This window comes from Stegostoma tigrinum, chromosome 3 (genome assembly GCF_030684315.1).
Source record: "Stegostoma tigrinum isolate sSteTig4 chromosome 3, sSteTig4.hap1, whole genome shotgun sequence".
NCBI lineage: Eukaryota > Metazoa > Chordata > Chondrichthyes > Orectolobiformes > Stegostomatidae > Stegostoma > Stegostoma tigrinum.
The window spans coordinates 40,643,148-40,663,004 of record NC_081356.1 but is presented as its reverse complement, the minus strand read 5'-3'; the positions used below and the strand labels follow the sequence as shown (position 1 = coordinate 40,663,004).

The 19,857-nt window shown below is 43.9% G+C and overlaps 1 protein-coding gene across 3 annotated transcripts in view; it reads left to right on the top strand.

Annotated features, from left to right (window-relative positions):
• Positions 1 to 19,857, top strand: part of LOC125450711 (endoplasmic reticulum metallopeptidase 1) — a 47,853-nt gene that overhangs the window by 16,342 nt on the left and 11,654 nt on the right. For all 3 annotated transcript variants that reach the window (XM_059644527.1, XM_059644529.1, XM_059644528.1), the window contains exons 7-13: positions 3,507 to 3,713; positions 5,197 to 5,417; positions 6,083 to 6,257; positions 13,809 to 13,999; positions 14,686 to 14,838; positions 18,715 to 18,914; positions 19,047 to 19,162. In XM_059644527.1, the coding sequence (XP_059500510.1) occupies positions 3,507 to 3,713; positions 5,197 to 5,417; positions 6,083 to 6,257; positions 13,809 to 13,999; positions 14,686 to 14,838; positions 18,715 to 18,914; positions 19,047 to 19,162 (1,263 nt within the window). The remainder of the gene's footprint in view (positions 1 to 3,506; positions 3,714 to 5,196; positions 5,418 to 6,082; positions 6,258 to 13,808; positions 14,000 to 14,685; positions 14,839 to 18,714; positions 18,915 to 19,046; positions 19,163 to 19,857) is intronic.

Here is a 19,857-nt window from a genome sequence, read left to right as displayed (position 1 = left end):
TTCTCTGACCACTCTCTCCTGCTGGCCGACTGTCACTCACAGGACGACCAGCCGGCTGGCAAGGGGACATGGAAGCTCAACGTGACTCTGTTGACCCCAGAGAACGTCGAGGAGCTTAAGAGGGAATACTCCGGTTGGAGAACCGTGAAACCCCTCTTTGAGTCACCGGGCGACTGGTGGGAGACGGTGAAGGAGAACATCAAGAGGTTCTTTATCCTCAAGGGTGTTCGGAAGGCAAGAGAGAGGCGGGGAAAGCTGTTGCGACTCCAGAAAAGGGTGCAGAACCTGCTCCTTCTGCAGTTGATGGGGGTCGATATCACGGAGGACCTCCATGAGGTGAGGAGCCAGCAAGCCTTGCTCTTCGCCGCAGAGGCCTCCAGGATAATATTCCGGTCCAGGGTCCGCTCCATGGAGCAGGACGAGATGTGCTCGCGTTTCTTCTTTCAGAAGGTGCACAAAGAGAGCTCTGTGCTTTGCCGGCTGAAAGAGGATGTCGTCTCGGCCCGACATTTTGAGGATCAGCAGATCCTTTTATGCCGGACTGTACGACGCGAAGCCCATGGACAGCACGGCCTCCGAGTCGTTCCTGTCATCTATCACGGAGGTCTGGACGACAGCACGAGGGAGTGGCTGGACCGGCCGATATCCCTGGACGAGCTGACCAGAGCCCTCAAGTCCTTTTGAGAGGAATAAGACTCCCGGCAGCGACGGCTTACCGGTCGAGCTGTATTCCGCTCTGTGGGACCTGGTCGGTCAGGACCTGCTGGAGGTGTACGATTGTGCGCTTCGGGCATGAGAAATGTGCAAGTCCGTGAGGAAGGGCATCATCACCCTCATTTACAAGAGGAAGGGTGAGAGGGAAGAAATTAAGAATTGGCGTCCCATTTCATTATTGAACGTGGACTACAAAATCCTGGCCAAGGTCATAGCCAACCGGGTCAGGTCTGTCCTGGAGTCGGTGATTCACCCTGACCAAACCTGTGCTGTGCCGGGCAGGAAGATCGCTGAGAGCCTCATGCTCATCAGGGATATGATTGCCTACGTGCAGGACATAAGGGTGGACACTTGCCTCGTCAGCCTGGACCAGGAGAAGACCTTCGACAGGGTCTCTCGTGCTTACATGAGGGACGTCCTCTCCAAATTGGGGCTCGGGGAGGGCATCTGCAATTGTATCAGGCTGCTCTACACCAACACCGTTAGCGCAGTCTCGATCAACGGGTGGGAATCGGACAGTTTTCCTGTCAGATCTGGAGCCAGGCAGGGCTGCCCGCTCTCTCCTGCCTTGTTCGTGTGCTGTGTGGAGCCCTTCGCCGCATCCATCAGGAAGGACGTGAGCCTGAAGGGCGTGACTCTCCCAGGCAGCGGAGCCCTTCAGGTCAAGACCTCCCTGTACATGGATGACGTCGCAGTCTTCTGCACCGATCGTCGGTTGATGAGTAGGCGGTTGGACATCTGCAGCCAGTTTGAACTGGCCTCGGGTGCCAAAGTCAATAGGGGTAAGAGCGAGGCCATGTTCTTCGGGAACTGGGATGACCACTCCTTCATCCCCTTCACCATCAGGGCAGTCTACCTGAAGGTGCTGGGTGTTTGGTTCGGTGGAGCTGAGGCGTAAACTAAGACTTCGGAGGAGCGTATCACCAGACTGAAGCAGAAGCTGAGCAGGTGGATGCCCCGGACCCCTCCATCGCGGGTAAGAACCTGGTTGTCAGGTGTGAGGGGCTTTTGGTACTGTTGTATGTGGCGCAGGCCTGGCCTATTCCCTGGACCTGCACCACTGCGGTCACCCGGGCCATCTTCCACTTCATTTGGGGGTCGAGGATGGACCGGGTCTGCAGGGACACCATGTACAAAGACCTGGAAAATTGGGGAAAGGATGTACCGAATGCCACCCTCGCCCTGATGGCTACCTATGTGTGTGGCTGCATCAAGCTGTGCATAGATCCTCAGTACGCAAACACCAAGTGTCACTACTTACTGAGGTTCTACCTGTCCCCGATGTTGTGAAGGATGGGCCTGGCCTCGTTGCCGCGGAACACTCCGAGCAGTTGGACCGTCCCGTACCACCTGTCCTTCGTGGGGAAGTTTTTGAAAGGAAACACCTTTGATCACAAGGCCGTCAGGCAGTGGTCAGCACATAGTATCCTCGAGACCCTTCGGGAAAAGGAGAGGGTGGATCCTGTCGTGTGGTTCCCCATGCAGACCGCCCAAGTCATTTGGCAGAATGCCTCATCACCAGAACTTTCAAACAAGCACAAGAACATTGCTTGGCTGGCGGTGAGAGGGGCTCTGCCAGTGAGATCCTTTATGCACGTCCGGAATCTCTGCGCCACCGCACGCTGCCCTCGAGGTGGATGCCGGGGGGACGAGACTGTCGATCACCATCTTCTGGAGTGTGCCTATGCACAGGAGGTCTGAAGGGGGATGCAGTGGTATTTGTTGAGGTTCATCCCAAGCAGCTCTGTGACACGGGACTCCGTGCTCTCCGGGCTGTTTCCCGGGACGCACACTGAGACCAACATCAACTGCGACCATCAGTGCGGTGAAAGACACTCTTTGGTCTTCCCACAACTTGCTGGCCTGGCAGCTGAAAGAACTGACCGCGACCGAGTGTTGCAGACTGGCGCACTGCGAGGTCCAGGACTACGTGTTGAGGGACGCGCTAAAGCTTTGGGCAGCTGCTGCCAAGGCACAGTGGGGAAAGACCACTGTATGAAACCCCTCGTCCAGAATAGAAAAAAGGGCCCTGTCTGGTAACTGGGCCCAGCTGGCGCCTTCCCCAACTGGTCAGGGGTCCAACAGGGACTGTACAGGGAGATGACTGCTGGGGTATTTTCTTTGCTTTGTTTTTTTTTCTTCTTTGTTTTTTTTTCTTCTTTGTTTTTTTTTCTTCTTTGTTTTGTTTTTGCCTTTAGTTGGTGTATGTACCCCTTGGGTAACTGGGAGCAGCTTGCATGACTGGGTAGGTGTATAAATGTTTTATTTTTTGTACATTCTATGAATGAAGTATATTTTTTCAAATAAAAATAAGTGATGAAATGTCTGAAAATGAACCTTCCAGCTCAGCGAGCAAACTCACATCCAGAACCTCAACCTGAGCTACAAATCTTCTCAAAACTCGCTAATGTCACCTACCTTTTATATAATCATGAAGTCCAGTTCCCTCTCCAAGGCATACAGAAGCTTGGCAATCAACACATCTTTTAACAATACTCAAGAAGTGCTTGATTCACGGGGAGTGGATAAACTGCCAAATTCCTAGCCCATTCGAATGCAGGCACAGTTGCTGTGATCCTCACCAATCAGTTCAACTGGAATAACTGTGTTTCCCCTTAACAAAAAATACATTGAGAGTTCATATCAATTGAGAGAAATCTGCTTTGAGCATTACTGGAACTTGTCCTTTATATTTTAAGTGATTCCTCTGCCATGTCTATTGCAGAATTAGGAAGTGGAGGTAATTAAAATCACTTAAAGCATTATTCTAAATTGTCTAATGGTCTTTGTAGGTGATAATATACTAGCCGTGCTGCAGTACTTGGCGACATCTGCAGAACTGGCTGACTCAACTCAGTATCGCCATGGGGCCATGGTATTTTTTGATGTACTTGGATTGTTTGTTGTGGCCTACCCACAACGAATTGGTGCTATAATCAACTATTTGGTGGCTGTGGCAGCTGTTATATACTTAGGAAAAAAATTCTCAATAAGTCAAGGTGAGTCTGTTCAAATATAAACCTTTTTTGTGCATTGTGGCTTTATAGTTGTAAATATGTCCATCTTTTAAGAAGTATAGTTGGAGTTAAAATAACATTGCAGTAAACAGTTGTGTTCTTGTCACATGTTAGTTGTATACTCTTTTGGTCAGAGGTTGTAGGTTTAAATTCCAGGACAGGACTTGAAGACAGAAACCGAGCAAGTTTTGCATATTCAGAGGTACTGCCCTTTGTTTGAAGCGTGACAAAAAAATCTGCAACTGTTTGTTCAACTGTTTCAGTTGGACTTTAAAGACCTTTGATCACTGATCCAGAAAGACTGTAGTTTCTTACAGTGCACTGTACAACTTGTCTACTCCAATCAACATCACCTATAATATATTAATCAGTTTTCAGTTTCTTTAATACGATGGTTCATGTTGTGGACTGAGTGACTGTTTATCTTGGGTAATCACAGCACTTCAAAGTAACACATCGTTTGTGAAAGGCATTGACACATTTGAGACATGTGACTAGAAGTTTTTCAAATACAAATCTTGACCTTCCTTTTGAATTACCTGTTTTCACAAGGCGTTCAAGGTTATGAAGGCGATAGTATCAACATATTTCATCACCTGATTGTATGCAGCAGAAATGTCTTTGTTTAACAGGAATAATACTGTGATATAGAGTGCAGGAAATGTGTGGATGTTTTTCATTCATACATTGAGACATTGCTCACAATTTTGTTAAAGACTTATTAACAGTATAGATTTGTGTTGTGCAGATAAATTTTTGCACACTTTTTTCCTAAATGACATTTTCTTAAATGTGCTTAGCGTGTATGTGTACTTAACTTTAAATACTTTGTTTTATGAATTAGATTATAACCTCAAATGTACTTATGCCAGTGGATAATTCTGGAACTCCAGACAATGAAGAACAAACGGTTCCCTAGGCTGTGTTTAGATAGCTAGTCTTAATCAAGGCAGCATTGTAGATATAGCTATTAGCTTTGATCACATCTAATGTAGAACACCAAAATTTGTCAGTATTCCTACGTCTGTTCCTGTGGCGAATGTGTATGATGGTCTTTGAGGTGAAGTCATTGGACTGGTCTCTAAATTAGTAGATTAGAGACACCTGCATAGCAGAAGTCAGCAAAGAATGGACTAAAAAGGGGTGAAAAAACACAGAAGGATAGTAAACATGAGCCCATCCAGATCTCTGCCCATATCCAAGCTGTCAATGAATACTTTTCACCCATGTGTTTGTTGATGCACATTGGCAACCTGCACACAACACCTTTTTGATTTTAAAAATCTCACCCTTTCTATGACATTGCCCCTCCCTTGTCTCTCTAACCTCCACCACTCTTCTAAACACGCCCTGAAATACTACTTATGTATGCTGTTCTATTCTTAATGTCAATTGTTAGAATTTAAATAGCATTACTTGTGTTTCTGCCAATCCTGCAGAGTGTAACTGGTGTGATTATTTGCAGGATCGCACTACAGGAGGGATCTCCTCTATGGAATTGCTGTCACAATAACCTGCTGGTTTATCATTTTTGTAACAATCCTTATTGTAGCAGTATTTGTGTCTTTGACTGGGCATGCAATGTCTTGGTACTCCAACTTCTACGTTTCTGCTGTATTGTATGGGTCAATAGCCCTTGCAAAGCTCATTCTGATTCATACACTTGCAAAAAATCTTTATTATGAAGTAAGTATACTAATTATTATTTTAGTTTAAGTGATTTGCATGTTTTATTAGTAGATGTGGATTAATATTTTTTCTCTTCTATTTCCTTGTTTCTTTTCCTTCATATCACTTGAAGCCTACATGCCTGATCTAGTACTGAAAATAACCCATGTACATAGTGATTTAAATTAACCAATGTTAAAACCAAATTTAGAGTAGTTTTCTATAGGAATGCATTATGTCTGAGAGAAAAAAAGAACTGTTATTTCTCTCTCTTTGTTACTGACTTGACCTAGCGAGGCCTGGGAATGTGCATCTGAGGTATCAATTTCCATGCACGATCATGACTGGTTTAACCGGTGCTTCTTGAAGAAAAGCCTTTTTAAAAAAAAATGTTGCCAACTTTAGTCTGAATTCTGCAAATTTAACTGCCTTAATCTGGATCATACTGGGTTGGCGTGTTGATATTTGAATACGAATGTGGATTTTTTAACGATTTTTTTAAAGTGTCAGACACTGAATCTTCACTCTAGCAGGTAGTCAAGGATTAACTCTAGCAGTTTGTGTAGATAATGCATTATGTTTCTCTGAATCTCTAAACATTGTAAAGAAAAGATGTGAAGACACTAAAGTTAATTTTTGGCAGATATCTGACTTGCTACTAAATTTATCTTGTTTATCTGCAGGGAATGAATGAGGTATACCTCGCTGAACTATATTTCGATGTTTCATTAACAATCTGGTGCTGTACATTGGTTTACTTTACCCAACGTGCCTTGTGCTCAGCCTATGTCCCTGGACTGTGGGTTGCTTTTCCTCTGTCTGTGCGATTAATGATTGGGAAGGAACTGGCACAAAAAGGTAAACTCTCATGCTTTGTATCGTTTGATAAAATGATCAAGATGAAATAAATACACTTAAAATGGGGGCAGCACGGTGGCTCAGTGGCTAGCACTGCAGCCTCACAGCACCAAGGACCTGAGTTCAGTTCCAGCTCGGACAACTGGCTGTGTGGAGTTTGCACATTCTCCCCGTGTCTGCGTGGGTTTCCTCCAGGTGCTCCGGGTTCCTCCCACAATCCAAAGATGTGCAGGCTAGGTGGATTGGCCATGCTAAATTACCCGTAGTGTTCAGAGGTGTGTGGGTTATAGGGGAATGGGTCTGGGTGGGATGCTTCAAGGGGCGGTGTGGGGCTTGTTGGGCCGAAGGGCCTGTTTCCACACTGTAGGGAATCTAATCTTAATAAAAAATCAAGAAATACTTTATCACACTTTTCACTTTCAATATTTTTAGTTGACCTTACATTGTGTTGTGCACCAAAGAATCCTGCAGCTATCTCTGCTTGTCTTCCATATACCTATCCTTACTGTGTTCTTTTCTAGAAATTGTCTTTGACTTTATCCCAATCTCTGACCTATTTTGTGTTGCTTTTCACATAGAGCTAGATTTGGGATTGCCTCACAAAAGAAAACTTTAGAAGGCAGGTGTTGCATTCGGGTACTGAAAATTTTTGCTGTCTTTCATACTCAAAATCAACTAATATGGATTCAGGAATATTTGATGGCTTGGTGTATACATTTGTTAACAAAAGACCTTGGCATTCACAATATACCAGCTTTTGTATTATTCCAGCAAATTATTCCAAGCATCCCATGTGAAATTGAAATGGAGACATAGCAGAAATTCACGTGATATTGGACCATTTTCTTGTGTTATTTACTGGAACAGGAATAGGTGGTGAGGGGAATAAAGATTGTGTTTGTCACCAGAAATATCAGTTGTAAAAGTGAGGTAAATCGTTCTGATTGGCATTCTCATTTTTGAGTTCTATAGCTGTTGAAACCTTCTGCAGGTATATGTGTGTGCATGTGCTTTCTGAGACCAAGCAGAGCAGAAAATATTTACCCAAAGCAGTTGTGATGCAAGTTTTTTTAATTACCCATGGCTGCTTCACCCTTTTTCCTAACTGCTTTGTTGGTGTGAACTAGATAATGCCACTAATACCTCTGGAGGAGAGATGCCAAGAAGTACCATAACATACTCTCATTCATTAAAAACCAGCCATGCCAGTTGGCCTTGCAACATCAGGTATAGTATCTCTGTCCTGGAGGATTAGGTTCTGTTCAATGGCAAGAGAATTTTTTGCTAAATTGATGAGGGGAAACATCGACCAATTTCAGTAGACGTGCATTAATTTGCCGCAGTCCGGTCCAAGTCAAACCAATATTCCAGTACTATCTTGAAATCTTCTGAACTCATGGCAAAAGGCTCAAACAACTGATAGTCTAGCTTGACAGAGTACTGCCTCAAGAATCTTGAGGAATTTGGTGAGTGAGAAAAATTCAAGGATTGGTCTCTTTTCTAAAATCTAATCAAATTTTTGTATTTAGCATTTAATCGTAACTTGTTCATAGTTTTTGTCAGTGCTAAATAAGTTAACTACTAGTGGCAACTATGCAGTTACTTAATTAAGTGACTAGTCAGCAGGGCATGACTCTGCTCTTTGTAACATTTTCTGGTTGAAAAAAATTGAGGTTTTTGCTTCCACATGAAACAAGCAGCATAGCATCTGTCAGTATGACAGTTGCCGAAACAGCCAACAGTAAAACCAGAAGAAACATCTTCATCCACAGCATGATGAGAATGGAGCTTGGTACCAGGGGGACTGGTTCAAGCAAACAGTATTGGTACTTTTAGGAGAAAATAGAAAGTGTTTGAGGGCGAAGGTAATAGATGATCACAAAAGTAGACTTGGAAGAAAGACGGAGTGTTCTTGATTGGAACATAATACTGGCAAGACTGAATAGCCTGCTTATGCTGTATATTCTAAGTAATTCCTACGTAATGCAGTCAGTTGATTATTCTGCTACAGTAGCATAAAATGGGTTCAGAACTGCAGTATAATGAGTAGATGAATATATCCAAGTTCTGTCAAAAAAACCACTCACTCCAGATTGCTTCCTCTTATATTGACTTTGTCATAAGCTGATCTGAGACTGTTTGTCATCAGATCTTTACAGCTACTTTCTCATTAGCTGAATGTCAGCATGCTTTTGTGAAAGGTTAATCATGCTTGACCAATTGTCCATGCCTCACTATGGAAGGGCACTGGAAATCAATTCCTGTTATTCGAGGAGTTGTCACAAAAGTTGAAGATTTTACAAGTAAGCAAAATTTCCCCAGTTTATCTTCTATTTTAAGATCAGGTTGACAGAACACAGACCTTGTTTCTGTATTTAATAAGCATTACTCTTTTTATTATAAATTAATAGCTTCTAAATAAATAGCTATATGTCAACAACTATGAACTATTGATATGTAATTTTGTGTACCTTTTCCTTCTGTTGCCAACTTAATTTGGGAATCCTCCTTCTACCAATCATTTGATTTCTTTAGCTTCAGACATAAAATTGTCCTGATCTATTTTTGTCAATGGCATCAAAATGAGGAATTGGATACTTCAATTATTCTTTGCATCCTCTAATGCAGCTGAAAATTGTCTGCAGAATTGTTACAAAAAGCAGAGGCAGAAAACCTGAAAAAAAAAGAAGCAGGAAATCCTGCAAGTTCTCGGTGGATAAAGCAGTAGCTGTACAGAGGAACACACAACCTGCCCACATCATACCTTTCATCAGAAGCTGGTGATACGCTCCTCCCAAGTCTTAGTGCACGCCCCAGCTCCACCGAACCAAACACCCAGCACCTTCAGGTAGACTATCCTGATGGTGAAGGGGATGAAGGAGCAGTCGTCCCAGTTCCCGAAGAACATGACTTCGCTCTTACCCCTATTGACTTTGGCACCCGAGGCCAGTTCAAACTTGCTGCAGATGTCCAACCGCCTACTCACCGACCGACAATCGGTACAGAAGATGGCGACATCATCCATGTACAGGGAAGTCTTGACCTGAAGGGCTCAGCTGCCTGGGATAGTCACGCCCTTCAGGCTCACGTCCTTCCTGATGGATGCGGCGAAGGGCTCCACACAGCACACGAACAAGGCAGGAGAGAGCGGGCAGCCCTGCCTGACTCCAGATCTGACAGGAAAACTGTCCGATTCCCACCCGTTGATTGAGACTGCGCTAACGATGTTGGTGTAGAGCAGCCGGATCCAACTGCGGATGCCCTCCCCGAACCCCAATTTGGAGAGGACGTCCCTCATGTAAGCATGAGAGACCCTGTCGAAGGCCTTCTCCTGGTCCAGGCTGACGAGGCAGGTGTCCACCCGCCTGTCCTGTATGTAGGCGATCGTATCCCTGATGAGCGCGAGGCTCTCGGCGATCTTCCTGCCCGGCACAGCACAGGTTTGGTCAGGGTGAATCACCGACTCCAGGACAGACCTGACCCGGTTGGCTATGACCTTGGCCAGGATTTTGTAGTCCATGTTCAATATTGTTACCCCCCGACCAGATCGAAGGCCCACAGGTCCAGGCGCCGGACTATTTCCCGTACCTGCCGAGGTGTGGTATCCCGCACTCCTGCAGAAACAGGAGGTCCGCCTTGATGGTGGTCAGGTAGGCCAACGTGGATACACATCTTGCGGTGGACTTGACACTGCGCACATTAATGCTCGCAACTCGTACCCCCATTGTGGGCAGTGACCGCAGTACCGTCCCCAAGTCCAAGGTCCAGCCCCTCCATCTGTCCCTTCGTGCCCATTGCCCGGGCTAACTGCTGGACGCTCTCCGGGCTGAGGAAACAGTCCGTGCTGCCTTCCAGGTGGCATCCCCCCGTCGGGGGTACGGAGGCAGGAGAGTCCGGCTCTGGGTCAGGCTGGGGACACGCTGTTTCCTCCTTCCTGCCTGGAAGTTCCGGGGGGCCCTCCAGTGCCCCAGCGGCACGTGACTGGGTGTCGGAGGGAGCCTCAGGACGCCTCCCGTCACCTGGAAGCGTGGTGCTACTTTCCTTCTCCCTTGAGATCTTTAACTTGTGCTTCGGCCGGGCCCTCTCCGAATCCCCCTCGTCAGAGGAGTTCTTATAGCCCCCCTATAGTTGCCTCTTCCCGCCTGACGGTTGCGGTTCCTGGGCCCGCCGACGCACCTTCCTCCTCGCTTTCCGGGCCGTCGTCCACTCCCCTGGGTCGCCTGTCGCCGCCTCCATCGACTCTGGGTTGTCGGGGGGGACCGGAGCCTGCAGGGGCGCTTTGCTGGCCTTGGGCCCTCCTGCACGACCTGCCCCCCCTCCCGCACGACCTGGCCCCCCCCTCATTAGTGTGGTCCTTGCTGGGCCCGGGTGCCTTCCTCTCCTCTGGGGGTGCTGGCCCCGCATTGCTCCAGCCGGCGACCTGTGCATAGGTTGTACCCCGCTGCGGGCATGCCTTATAGAGGTGGCCCGCTTCCCCGCAAAGGTTGCAGTTTTTTCCTTTTGGGCATTCCTTTGCAAGGTGTCCCTCCTCCCTGCAGTTCCTGCAGATGGTGGCTTTGCAGTCGGCCGCCACGTGACCTGACCTACCGCAGGCATGGCAGACTTTAGGTTGCCCAGCATAGGTCAGGTAGCCCTTGCTCCCGCCGATCGCGAAGCTGGACGGTGGGTGTACGACGTTCCCGTCTGCGCCCATCCTCAGCGTCACCTTGACCTGCCTCTTACTGGTCCAGGTGCCAAAGGGCTCCATGATGTCAGTTAGGTCCCCTTCCACCTTCACATACCTTCCAAGGAAGGTCAGGACATCAACTGCTGGCTCGTGCGGGCTGTACATGTGTACAGTCACCATACGGCTCCTCTGCGCTGGCATCACAAACAGCGGGACAGCGGTCAATACAGAGGGGGCCCTCACCTCCTTTCTCCTTGAAAAACTTCCAGGAAGCGCTCGCAAAGCTTAGCACTCCTGAAGGTCACATCGTAAAAACCTCCGGGGAAATCCTGCAGGCAGTAAATGTCCGCAGCAGCGAACCCGCAACAGTCCACCAGGACCCTCTTCACGAAGAAGGTGTGGTCCACAGGTGCACCTTCATCCACCTTCTTTACGGAAACACTGATGGTGTTCCAGACCCCCTGACCTGGGGCACGATCACTTGCCGCAGCCATCGTTTCAGGTTGGCCGCTCCCCTGAACCAGCGTTAGGCCAAAGCCAGCATTCAGATCCACTGGTTGCAAGGGTGCACAGCCAACCCGACGTCTTCCTTTCACCTCCAACCCAGCACTCTCCTCATCTCGGTCCACAAGAGAGTGGGTCTTTATTTTGTTCCAGATGTAAGCTGGCTCACTGAGCTTGAGGGTTTGTTCCCAGATGTTTTGTCACCATTCTAGGTAACATCAACAGTGAGCCTCCAGTGAAGCACTGGTGTTATGTCGCGCTTTCTATTTATCTGGTTAAGTTTCCTTGGGTTGGTGATGTCATTTCCTGTTCCTTTTCTCAGGGGATGGTAAATTGGCTCCAAATCAATGTGTTTGTTGATGGAGTTCCGGTTGGAATGCCATGCTTCTAGGAATTCTCGTGCGTGTCTCTGTTTGGCTTGTCCTAGGATGGATGTGTTGTCCCAATCAAAGTGGTGTCCTTCCTCATCTGTATGTAAGGATACGAGTGATAGTGGGTCATGTCGTTTTGTGGCTAGTTGATGTTCATGAATCCTGGTGGCTATCTTTCTGCCAGTTTGTCCAATGTAGTGTTTGTCACAGTTCTTGCAAGGTATTTTGTTGTATGTATAGGGTCTTTTAAGTTCATTAGCTGCTGTTTTAGTGTGTTGGTGGGTTTGTGGGCTACCCTGATGCCAAGAGGACCGAGTAGTCTGGCAGTCATTTCGGAAATGTCTTTGATGTAGGGGAGAGTGGTTATGGTTTCTGGGCCCGTTTTGTCTGTTTGTTTGGGTTCATTGCTGAGGAATCGGCGGACTGTGTTCATAGGGTACCCATTCTTTTTGAATACGCTGTATAGGTGATTTTCCTCTGCTCTGCGTAGTTCCACATGAAACAAGCAGCATAGCATCTGTCAGTATGACAGTATGACTGCTCTGCATAGACATGCACGAGAATTCCTAGAAGCATGGCATTCCAACCGGAACTCCATCAACAAACACATTGATTTGGAGCCAATCTACCATCCCCTGAGAAAAAGAACAGGAAATGACATCACCAACCTAAGGGAACCTAACCAGATAAATAGAAAGCGGGACATAACACCAGCGCTTCATCGGAGGCTCACTGATGATGTTACCTAGAATGGTGACAAAACGTCTGAAAACGAACCTTCCTGCTCAGCGAGCAAACTTGCATCCAGAATTCAATGCATTATATACATTCGGAAATTTACAGCACAGAAAAAGGGCCATTGAGTGTATCCTGGTCTGAGACAACTGCCTAACTATGATAATACCGTTTTTCAGCATTTGGCCCATAGCCTTGTATGTATTGGCTTATGTTAATTGAGGGACACAATAGCTCAGTGGTCAGCACTGCTGCCTGACAGTACCAGGGACCCAGGTTTGATTCTATCCTTGGGCAACTGTCTGTGTGGAGTTTGTACATTTTCCCCATCTGTCCTGGTTTCCCCTGGGTGCTCCAGTTTCCTCCCACAGTCCAGAAATGTGCAGGTTAGGTGGCTTGGCCACACTAAATTGCCTGTAGTGTCCAGGGGTGTGTAAATTAGGTGGACTAGACATGGGAAAAACCTGTGTTACAGGGAAAGGGTAGGGCAATGGGTCTGGGTGGGATACTGTTCGGAGGGGCAGTGAGACTTCTGGGGCCGAATGGCCTGTGTCCACACTCTAGGGATTCTGTGATTCTATGAATTGATGGTGGTGAAAAACATTTGAGTTTGACTATCCTTTGCTAATCACCAGATAAAAATTGATGGCATAATCTGTTGCAACCATCTTTAGTATTTTCACAATAAATGAAGTGAGGTAGGTATGTTTTCTCTAAAAATTAAAACTAAAATGCCTAGAGTGTCATCGTTCAGTTGGACACCTTTAGTGTAGAAGACCATAATTGTTCCCTTGTCTGGAACTACATGAAGCAATACACTTATGCACAGGCTTTAATTATTGTGTAACAGGATTAAATCGTTTTTATTGACCACTCGTGGTTTTCTGTGTAATATTGTCTTTTCCTCAGAAACACGGGAAAACTGATGTTGGTTTTTTCGGAGCCGAAGAGGAACCTTTTGTTCAAGATGAATTATGTTGTATCTTAAATGTTTGCAGATGTGTGTTGTATTTCTGTCTTGATAATATTTATGTGTACTTTTTGTGCATCTTTCCTTCCAGTTGTGGGTTTCCTTTATTTTCTGACTTTTCTTGTGGGATACAAATTCTCATAGATTCTGAAACAGTGAAATAAGTAGTCTGGTGGGAAAGTCTTTGATGGCTGGATAAATCTGTGGGGTGGAAGAAATACTTGTACATTTTTTAAAAAAAGTATAATCACAAGTCATCAGTGCTTTTTTTTGATATGGTTTTGTCTTTTTCTGTTTTGACCTAGGTGCTACAGTGAAACTGACAGCAATTTATTTTCTGGGTCTATTTATTCCTCACCTACTGACCATGTACCTGTTTTGGGGTGCATTTGAAATGTTCACCCCCATCCTGGGAAGAAGTGGTACTGAAATACCTCCTGATGTTGCACTGGCTTCTATAATTGGAACCTTCACTATTATTCTAACTACCTACTTCGTAAGTCACGTTTCATTGCCCCCTTGAATCTTTTCAACACTCTTTTGAACTCAAAGGGGGGGAAAATCTTGTGTGGTGATAAACTGAGCTGAAAGTAATAAACAACACTTCCTAAGAAACATTTTCATTAAAATTAAAATTCCATGTGTAAACAAGTTTTTCTGCTTCACTACTGACCATGAACCATGAATTTAAGAAATAAAGTGGATATTTGCATTGGGCTTTACCATGCAGAAGCCACCCATTCCACCCATCAGATCTTGATGGTTTTTATGCACGACATGAGTTGCCTACCATCTTGTTCATCTTACCTTAGTAGCATACCTTTTTTTCTTCCTGTTTTTCTTTTAAGTACCACTGTGATTCATTGGAGAAATTTTGTGATATCCTTTTAAATAAACTTGTTTTTTTTTGGATACTTCATTTTTCTCCACCTCCTGCCCCCAACTCTTTGTCTTAAATCCCCTTTCTGTTCAATTAAGCAATAACTTGTCACAAAAACAGAGATTCCAATCATTTATGAGGACAAACAATATATGTTTTGTGAAAACAGATTATCAATCCCTGCATCCTTTCTCTGCCTGGGGTGCTTTAAGTTAAAATTGAAATTTTACGTTTTTGACCAAGTTATTGTCATGATTTGAGTTTCTGGCTTGGCTACTCACTAAATGTGTTCTTGTTTCTAGGTGAGCCTGGTTTATCTGTACAGAAGTACAAAATGGACTCTTTTGGGTTTAGGAATTGCATTTTTGGCCTCAGCCACTCTGGTGTGTAGTGGAGCATTTTTTCCATATACTTCTGACCCTGCTGGGCCACACCCTAAGAGAATCTTTCTTCAGGTAAGAGATGTTTTGAGGTTACCATGTTACAGCTGTAGGTCAAGGAAAGGAAGAAAAGCCTCACATTTATTTTCCTTCATCACTTCACAACATCCTGAGGCACTGCAGAGCCAATGAGGTAGTTTGAAGAGTAGATCTACTTGTACTGTAGAAAATGTGATAGTTACTTTGCGTGCAGCCAGGTCCCACAAACAGTAATCTGATGATGAGCCGGTAATCTGCTTCTAATAAATTTTGATTAAGAACGAATATTAGCCAGGACACTTGGGCGACAGCACTCAATTAGTCCCTACTCTCACACCTCTGACTTTTCACATCATTTGTTAAGGCAGATGAAGTCTCAGTGTCTCATCCCAAATGTAGCACTTCTGAAATTGTAACATTCCCACTGGCTGTGCTGGACTTGTAGTCTAGATTGTGGTGGTCAGTGTTGGAATTGAAGCCTTCTAGTTCTCAAGGTAAGTGTGCCATAATTGAAATTTAAAAACAAAACTGAACATTGTGGAAACATGCAACAGGTCTGACAGCGTATGTAGAGAAAGAAATAATTAACTTTGCTGACCTACGTCAGAACACGTTAAAGTTAGAAATGTAAGAAGGCGGAAGGGCAAGAACAAAATGGAGAGTGGTTATGTGGGAAAGCAGGGGAGTTGTTAAAAGAATGATAATGTAAGGGGAAAGGAGATGTTAGTTGAACACTTACAGAGATAAACAATAGAGTTATAACTGGGAATAACAATCATCAGTTGTATTGGCATGTAAAGTGTACTTGGCTAGTTGGCTATTGAGAAGGAAGGGGAAATGAATAAGGCAGATTGTACATGAAAGGGTTAACATCAAAAGAGAATTTCTGCTTATCAGGATAAAAGGAGGAGCCAATTAGTGTTAGGTTCAGTATTTAGTCTGCAGCTAACAGTAATGTATATTTGCTCTTAAATTCTAGTCTGAGGCCTTACAGAGGGTAAGCACAGAGCTGCATTGTAATCTAACTAGCTATTAAGTACTATGTAATAAACCCATTCTGTTTGTGAGCACTAAGCCTGCCTTCTGTCATACGCTTTGCATGGACATCCTTTCCCACTTGGTGAGAGTACCTTAGAATAATAACAATGGTAGCAATCATTTGAAAGCATTGTTGATTGTCAGAAAGACCCATTTGATTCATTAATGTCCTTATAAGGAAGGAAACTGCTGTCCCTACCTGATCTGGCCTATGTGTGACTCCACTCCCAAAGCAAGGAGGTTGATTCATGATTGCCTTCTGGGCTGTTTGATTTGGGCAAGAAATGCTAGCCACATTCTGCAAATGAACATTTTGGAAAAGGCTTTCCGGATGGTTCAGTTGAACATGACCACACATGATACCTTGTCTGCAGAGCTGATATTCAAAAACATACCACATTTTAAGTTGTTACAGTTCAATAGGATTTAAAATAGACACAGAGTGCACTCTATGTTGACCATGTAGCATTATGTTAACAAAAACTGATGCTGCGTGAAAAAAATATGACTAGCCACTCTATGCCATGGATGACTTGACAGTTTAATATGAAACCTGTCTTGAACTGTCCCTGATAATTTCCACAAGACTGCACTTTATAGGGTTAACTTTGACCTTCGCTCTTTGGCTGTCACACTGGCAGAGCAGATTTCCCATCTGCCCATCATGAAATGAAAAACTGCAACAAGTGGATGACACCCCACAAAATTTTAGCCAGATGGCAAAATGAACAATTTTTTGGATAATGTTAGAAACTAGGTGCAAATGGTATGAATGCTATCTTTTGGATGATTCACCTGTGTGATTAACGGAGAACTAATAAGTATAGATGCTCATTTGGTATGTTTGCTTGATATTATGGACTACAACTTATCTTTACATCTGGGACCTGTACCATTAGTTTAATAAGAACACTTTGCCACTCTTCCTTCATTAAATTTATGCTATTATATGAAACAAAAACAAATTGTTGGAGAAACTCAGCAGGTCCGTCAGCAACAGTAGAGAGAAAACAGAAGTTAATGTTTCGTGTCCAATGATCCTTCTTCAATGTTAACACTTTTCTCTCCATAGATGCTCTAGACCTGAGTTTCTCCGGTAATTTCTGTTTTTTGTCTCAGATTTCCAGCATTCTCAGTTCTTTATTTCATTTTTATTGCTACAATATGTTTTACACTTCTGTTGCATTGGGGCTTGAATTTGCTGGAGTATGTCCATTTAGTTGGACTTTTTCTTGAAACATTCAGCTAATTTTTTTGTTCTGTAAAATGTTGGAGGTGAGTACTCATAAAACAGTGAAGGAAATCAAGTATCTGGGATCTTGACAAACAGTGTAACTAACAGGATTTCACCTATCAGTGTATTTCTTGTGAGCAGTCAAACAACACATCCCCCCAACTATTCACAACAAGTTAACTATTGACTGTACCCAGTCAGCACAACAGAAACACCGAAGTGTCTAACGTTAAATGTGAATCTATAATTGGACAACATTTGCTGGATAATCCTGAATTTGAGGATTATTCCGTTAGTACTGCTTTTTGAGGAATTATACTGGCAACGAATTTAGAATTGTCAGTTGGCCTTGCAGTATGGCACACTTGTTTGTACTGGAAACTACAAAATTTAATTGGGATTGGTTTAGCTCAATTGGTTGGTTTGCAAAACAGTATGATGCTGACAGCATGGGGCTAAGTTCCACAACAAATGAGATTACCTTGAAGGACTCTCCTTCTCAACCACTCCTCTCAGCTGAGGTGTGGTGGTCCTCTGCTTAAATCACAGTCTGTCGTCTATGTAAGGGGAGAACAGCCCTGTGGTCTGGTAAAACTGTTGTGACTTGACATGTATTAACAGGATATAAGGTCCATTTGGAGCCAATCTGTACTGTCTTCCCATGTGATATATCGTGTTGGTTTTCTTGAATTGGTATTTGTGCAAATTGTTCTGTTGAGTGCATCAGGAAAAGTTTCAACAATGTTTCTTTTTTTCCCTAGTGAAACTAATCATAGAATCATTTCAGTTGAGAAGCAGGCCATTCAGCCCATTGAGTCCATACCACTCTTCCAAAGGACATCCCACCCAGACCCACCCCTTTCCCAGAATTTCCCACCCTGGACACTATGGGCAATTTACATAGCCAGTCCTTGTAACCTGCACATCTTTGGACTATAGGAGGAAACTGGAGCATCCAGTGGAAACCTGCACAGACACGGGGAAGATATACAAACTCTACACAGATAGTCTGAGGCTGGAATTGAACCCGGATCCCTGGTACTGTGCGGCAGCAGTGCTAACCACTGAGCCACCATGCTGCTGTAAATTAATTGACATTGTACTAACAAACATCACATCACATCACATCAGTAGAGTTTGTGCTCTTGAGTAACTTTACCTATTTTACTAATCAACCTTTTCAGAAGTGTGAATTACATAGCCTTGGAGCAGGTTGAACTTGAGCATGAGCCTCCTGGTCCACTGGTAGGGACAATACCACTGAGCCACAAAAATGCTGTCTGAGTTTAGTGGACAATTAATGTGCAATTCCAATACTCAAAAATGATGAGTGACTCAGTGAGGTACTGTTTAATTTGTACTACTCCACAGCGAATCTTGGTGATTCACAACTCATGCCATATTCCTAGTCCCATGAACTTGTTGCTGACATCTATGACTCTGCATTGTTGACAAACACTAATTTTACCAACAAGAGACAGCCAGCTTTATGTTTGGAGAACGGGGAAGGGAAATTAGGTAAAGTGTACTTTCACTTTAATTAATTCTTGTATGCAATTTGCTATGAAGCTAAATTTTGGAAGAACTCCTGTTTTCTTGCACTTAGCAAAATGTTAATTTCTCTTACTCTTCCACTTCAGCATACAACAAGGAAGTTCCATGATCTTAATGGAGAAATAAGCAAGAGAGATTCAGGGATATGGATTAATGGATTTGATTATACTCTTATGTCCCATGTTACTCCACATATACCTGAAATAAACAATACAATAAGAAGTTCATGCGAGAATGCCCCTTTTTGTGGTTTTCCTTGGTTTTTACCTGTCCACAACTTTATCAGGTGAGGATTCCTCTCTCGTTGTCTCACGTTGGGATCAAATATAGACGTCATGGTATAAATTTGCATGTCATGTAAAAATACTGTTGTACTAAGTGTAACATTTTTATTCATTTGTATCTTACTGTTGTCCAGGAAAAACTGGTACTTGCCTGCTGCAGAAATTTCACCCAAGACACCTGTTGATTTCAAACTGATTTCCAAGTACAAGATGCCTTCAGGGTCTACAAAATTGAACTTTGAGGTGACAGGTATAAAAACCACTGAATGTTAGCTTCTGCATCAAGTACAATCTGATATTCTTAATAAGTTGTTCCTTATGACAGATCATTAGTGTTGCTACAAGTTCTGCATTTAATGAAAAGTCTACGCAAAGAAAGGAACAAGGATTTAAAATTGAAGAAATATGCAAGGTTATCGACTTGAAGCATTAACTGAGTTTTTGTGTTCAAAGATGCTGTGACAATATTTTCTGATTTATTTCAGATTTCCAGCATCTGCATTTTTTTTACTTTCAATTAAACTCAAGGCTTGGCATCGCCAATTCCACACCACTTCCTTTAACTTCACATCTCATTATACACATTACTGTACCTATGATCAAGAAACAATAGGCCACTTGGCCCTTTGAGCCTGCTCTGCCATTCAGTAAGATCATGGCTGGTCGGATTTTAATGTTAACTCTATAGTCCTGCATAACCTTGATAATCTTTCATGCCCTTGGTAATCAAGACTATCTTCCTCTGCCTTAAAAATATGAATTGTTTGTGTGTTTATAGAGCTGTGAGCTAGTTGTTGTATGCAACTTTAGCTGTCTTAATGTTTAAAAAAAAGTTCATCCTCTGTATTTTGCTGAAGAAAACTGTTAGAACAAGTAATAGACATTTTACTATTGCAGTAGGGATATTAAAAACTGCCAATGCTGGAGTCTGAGATTACACGTTGT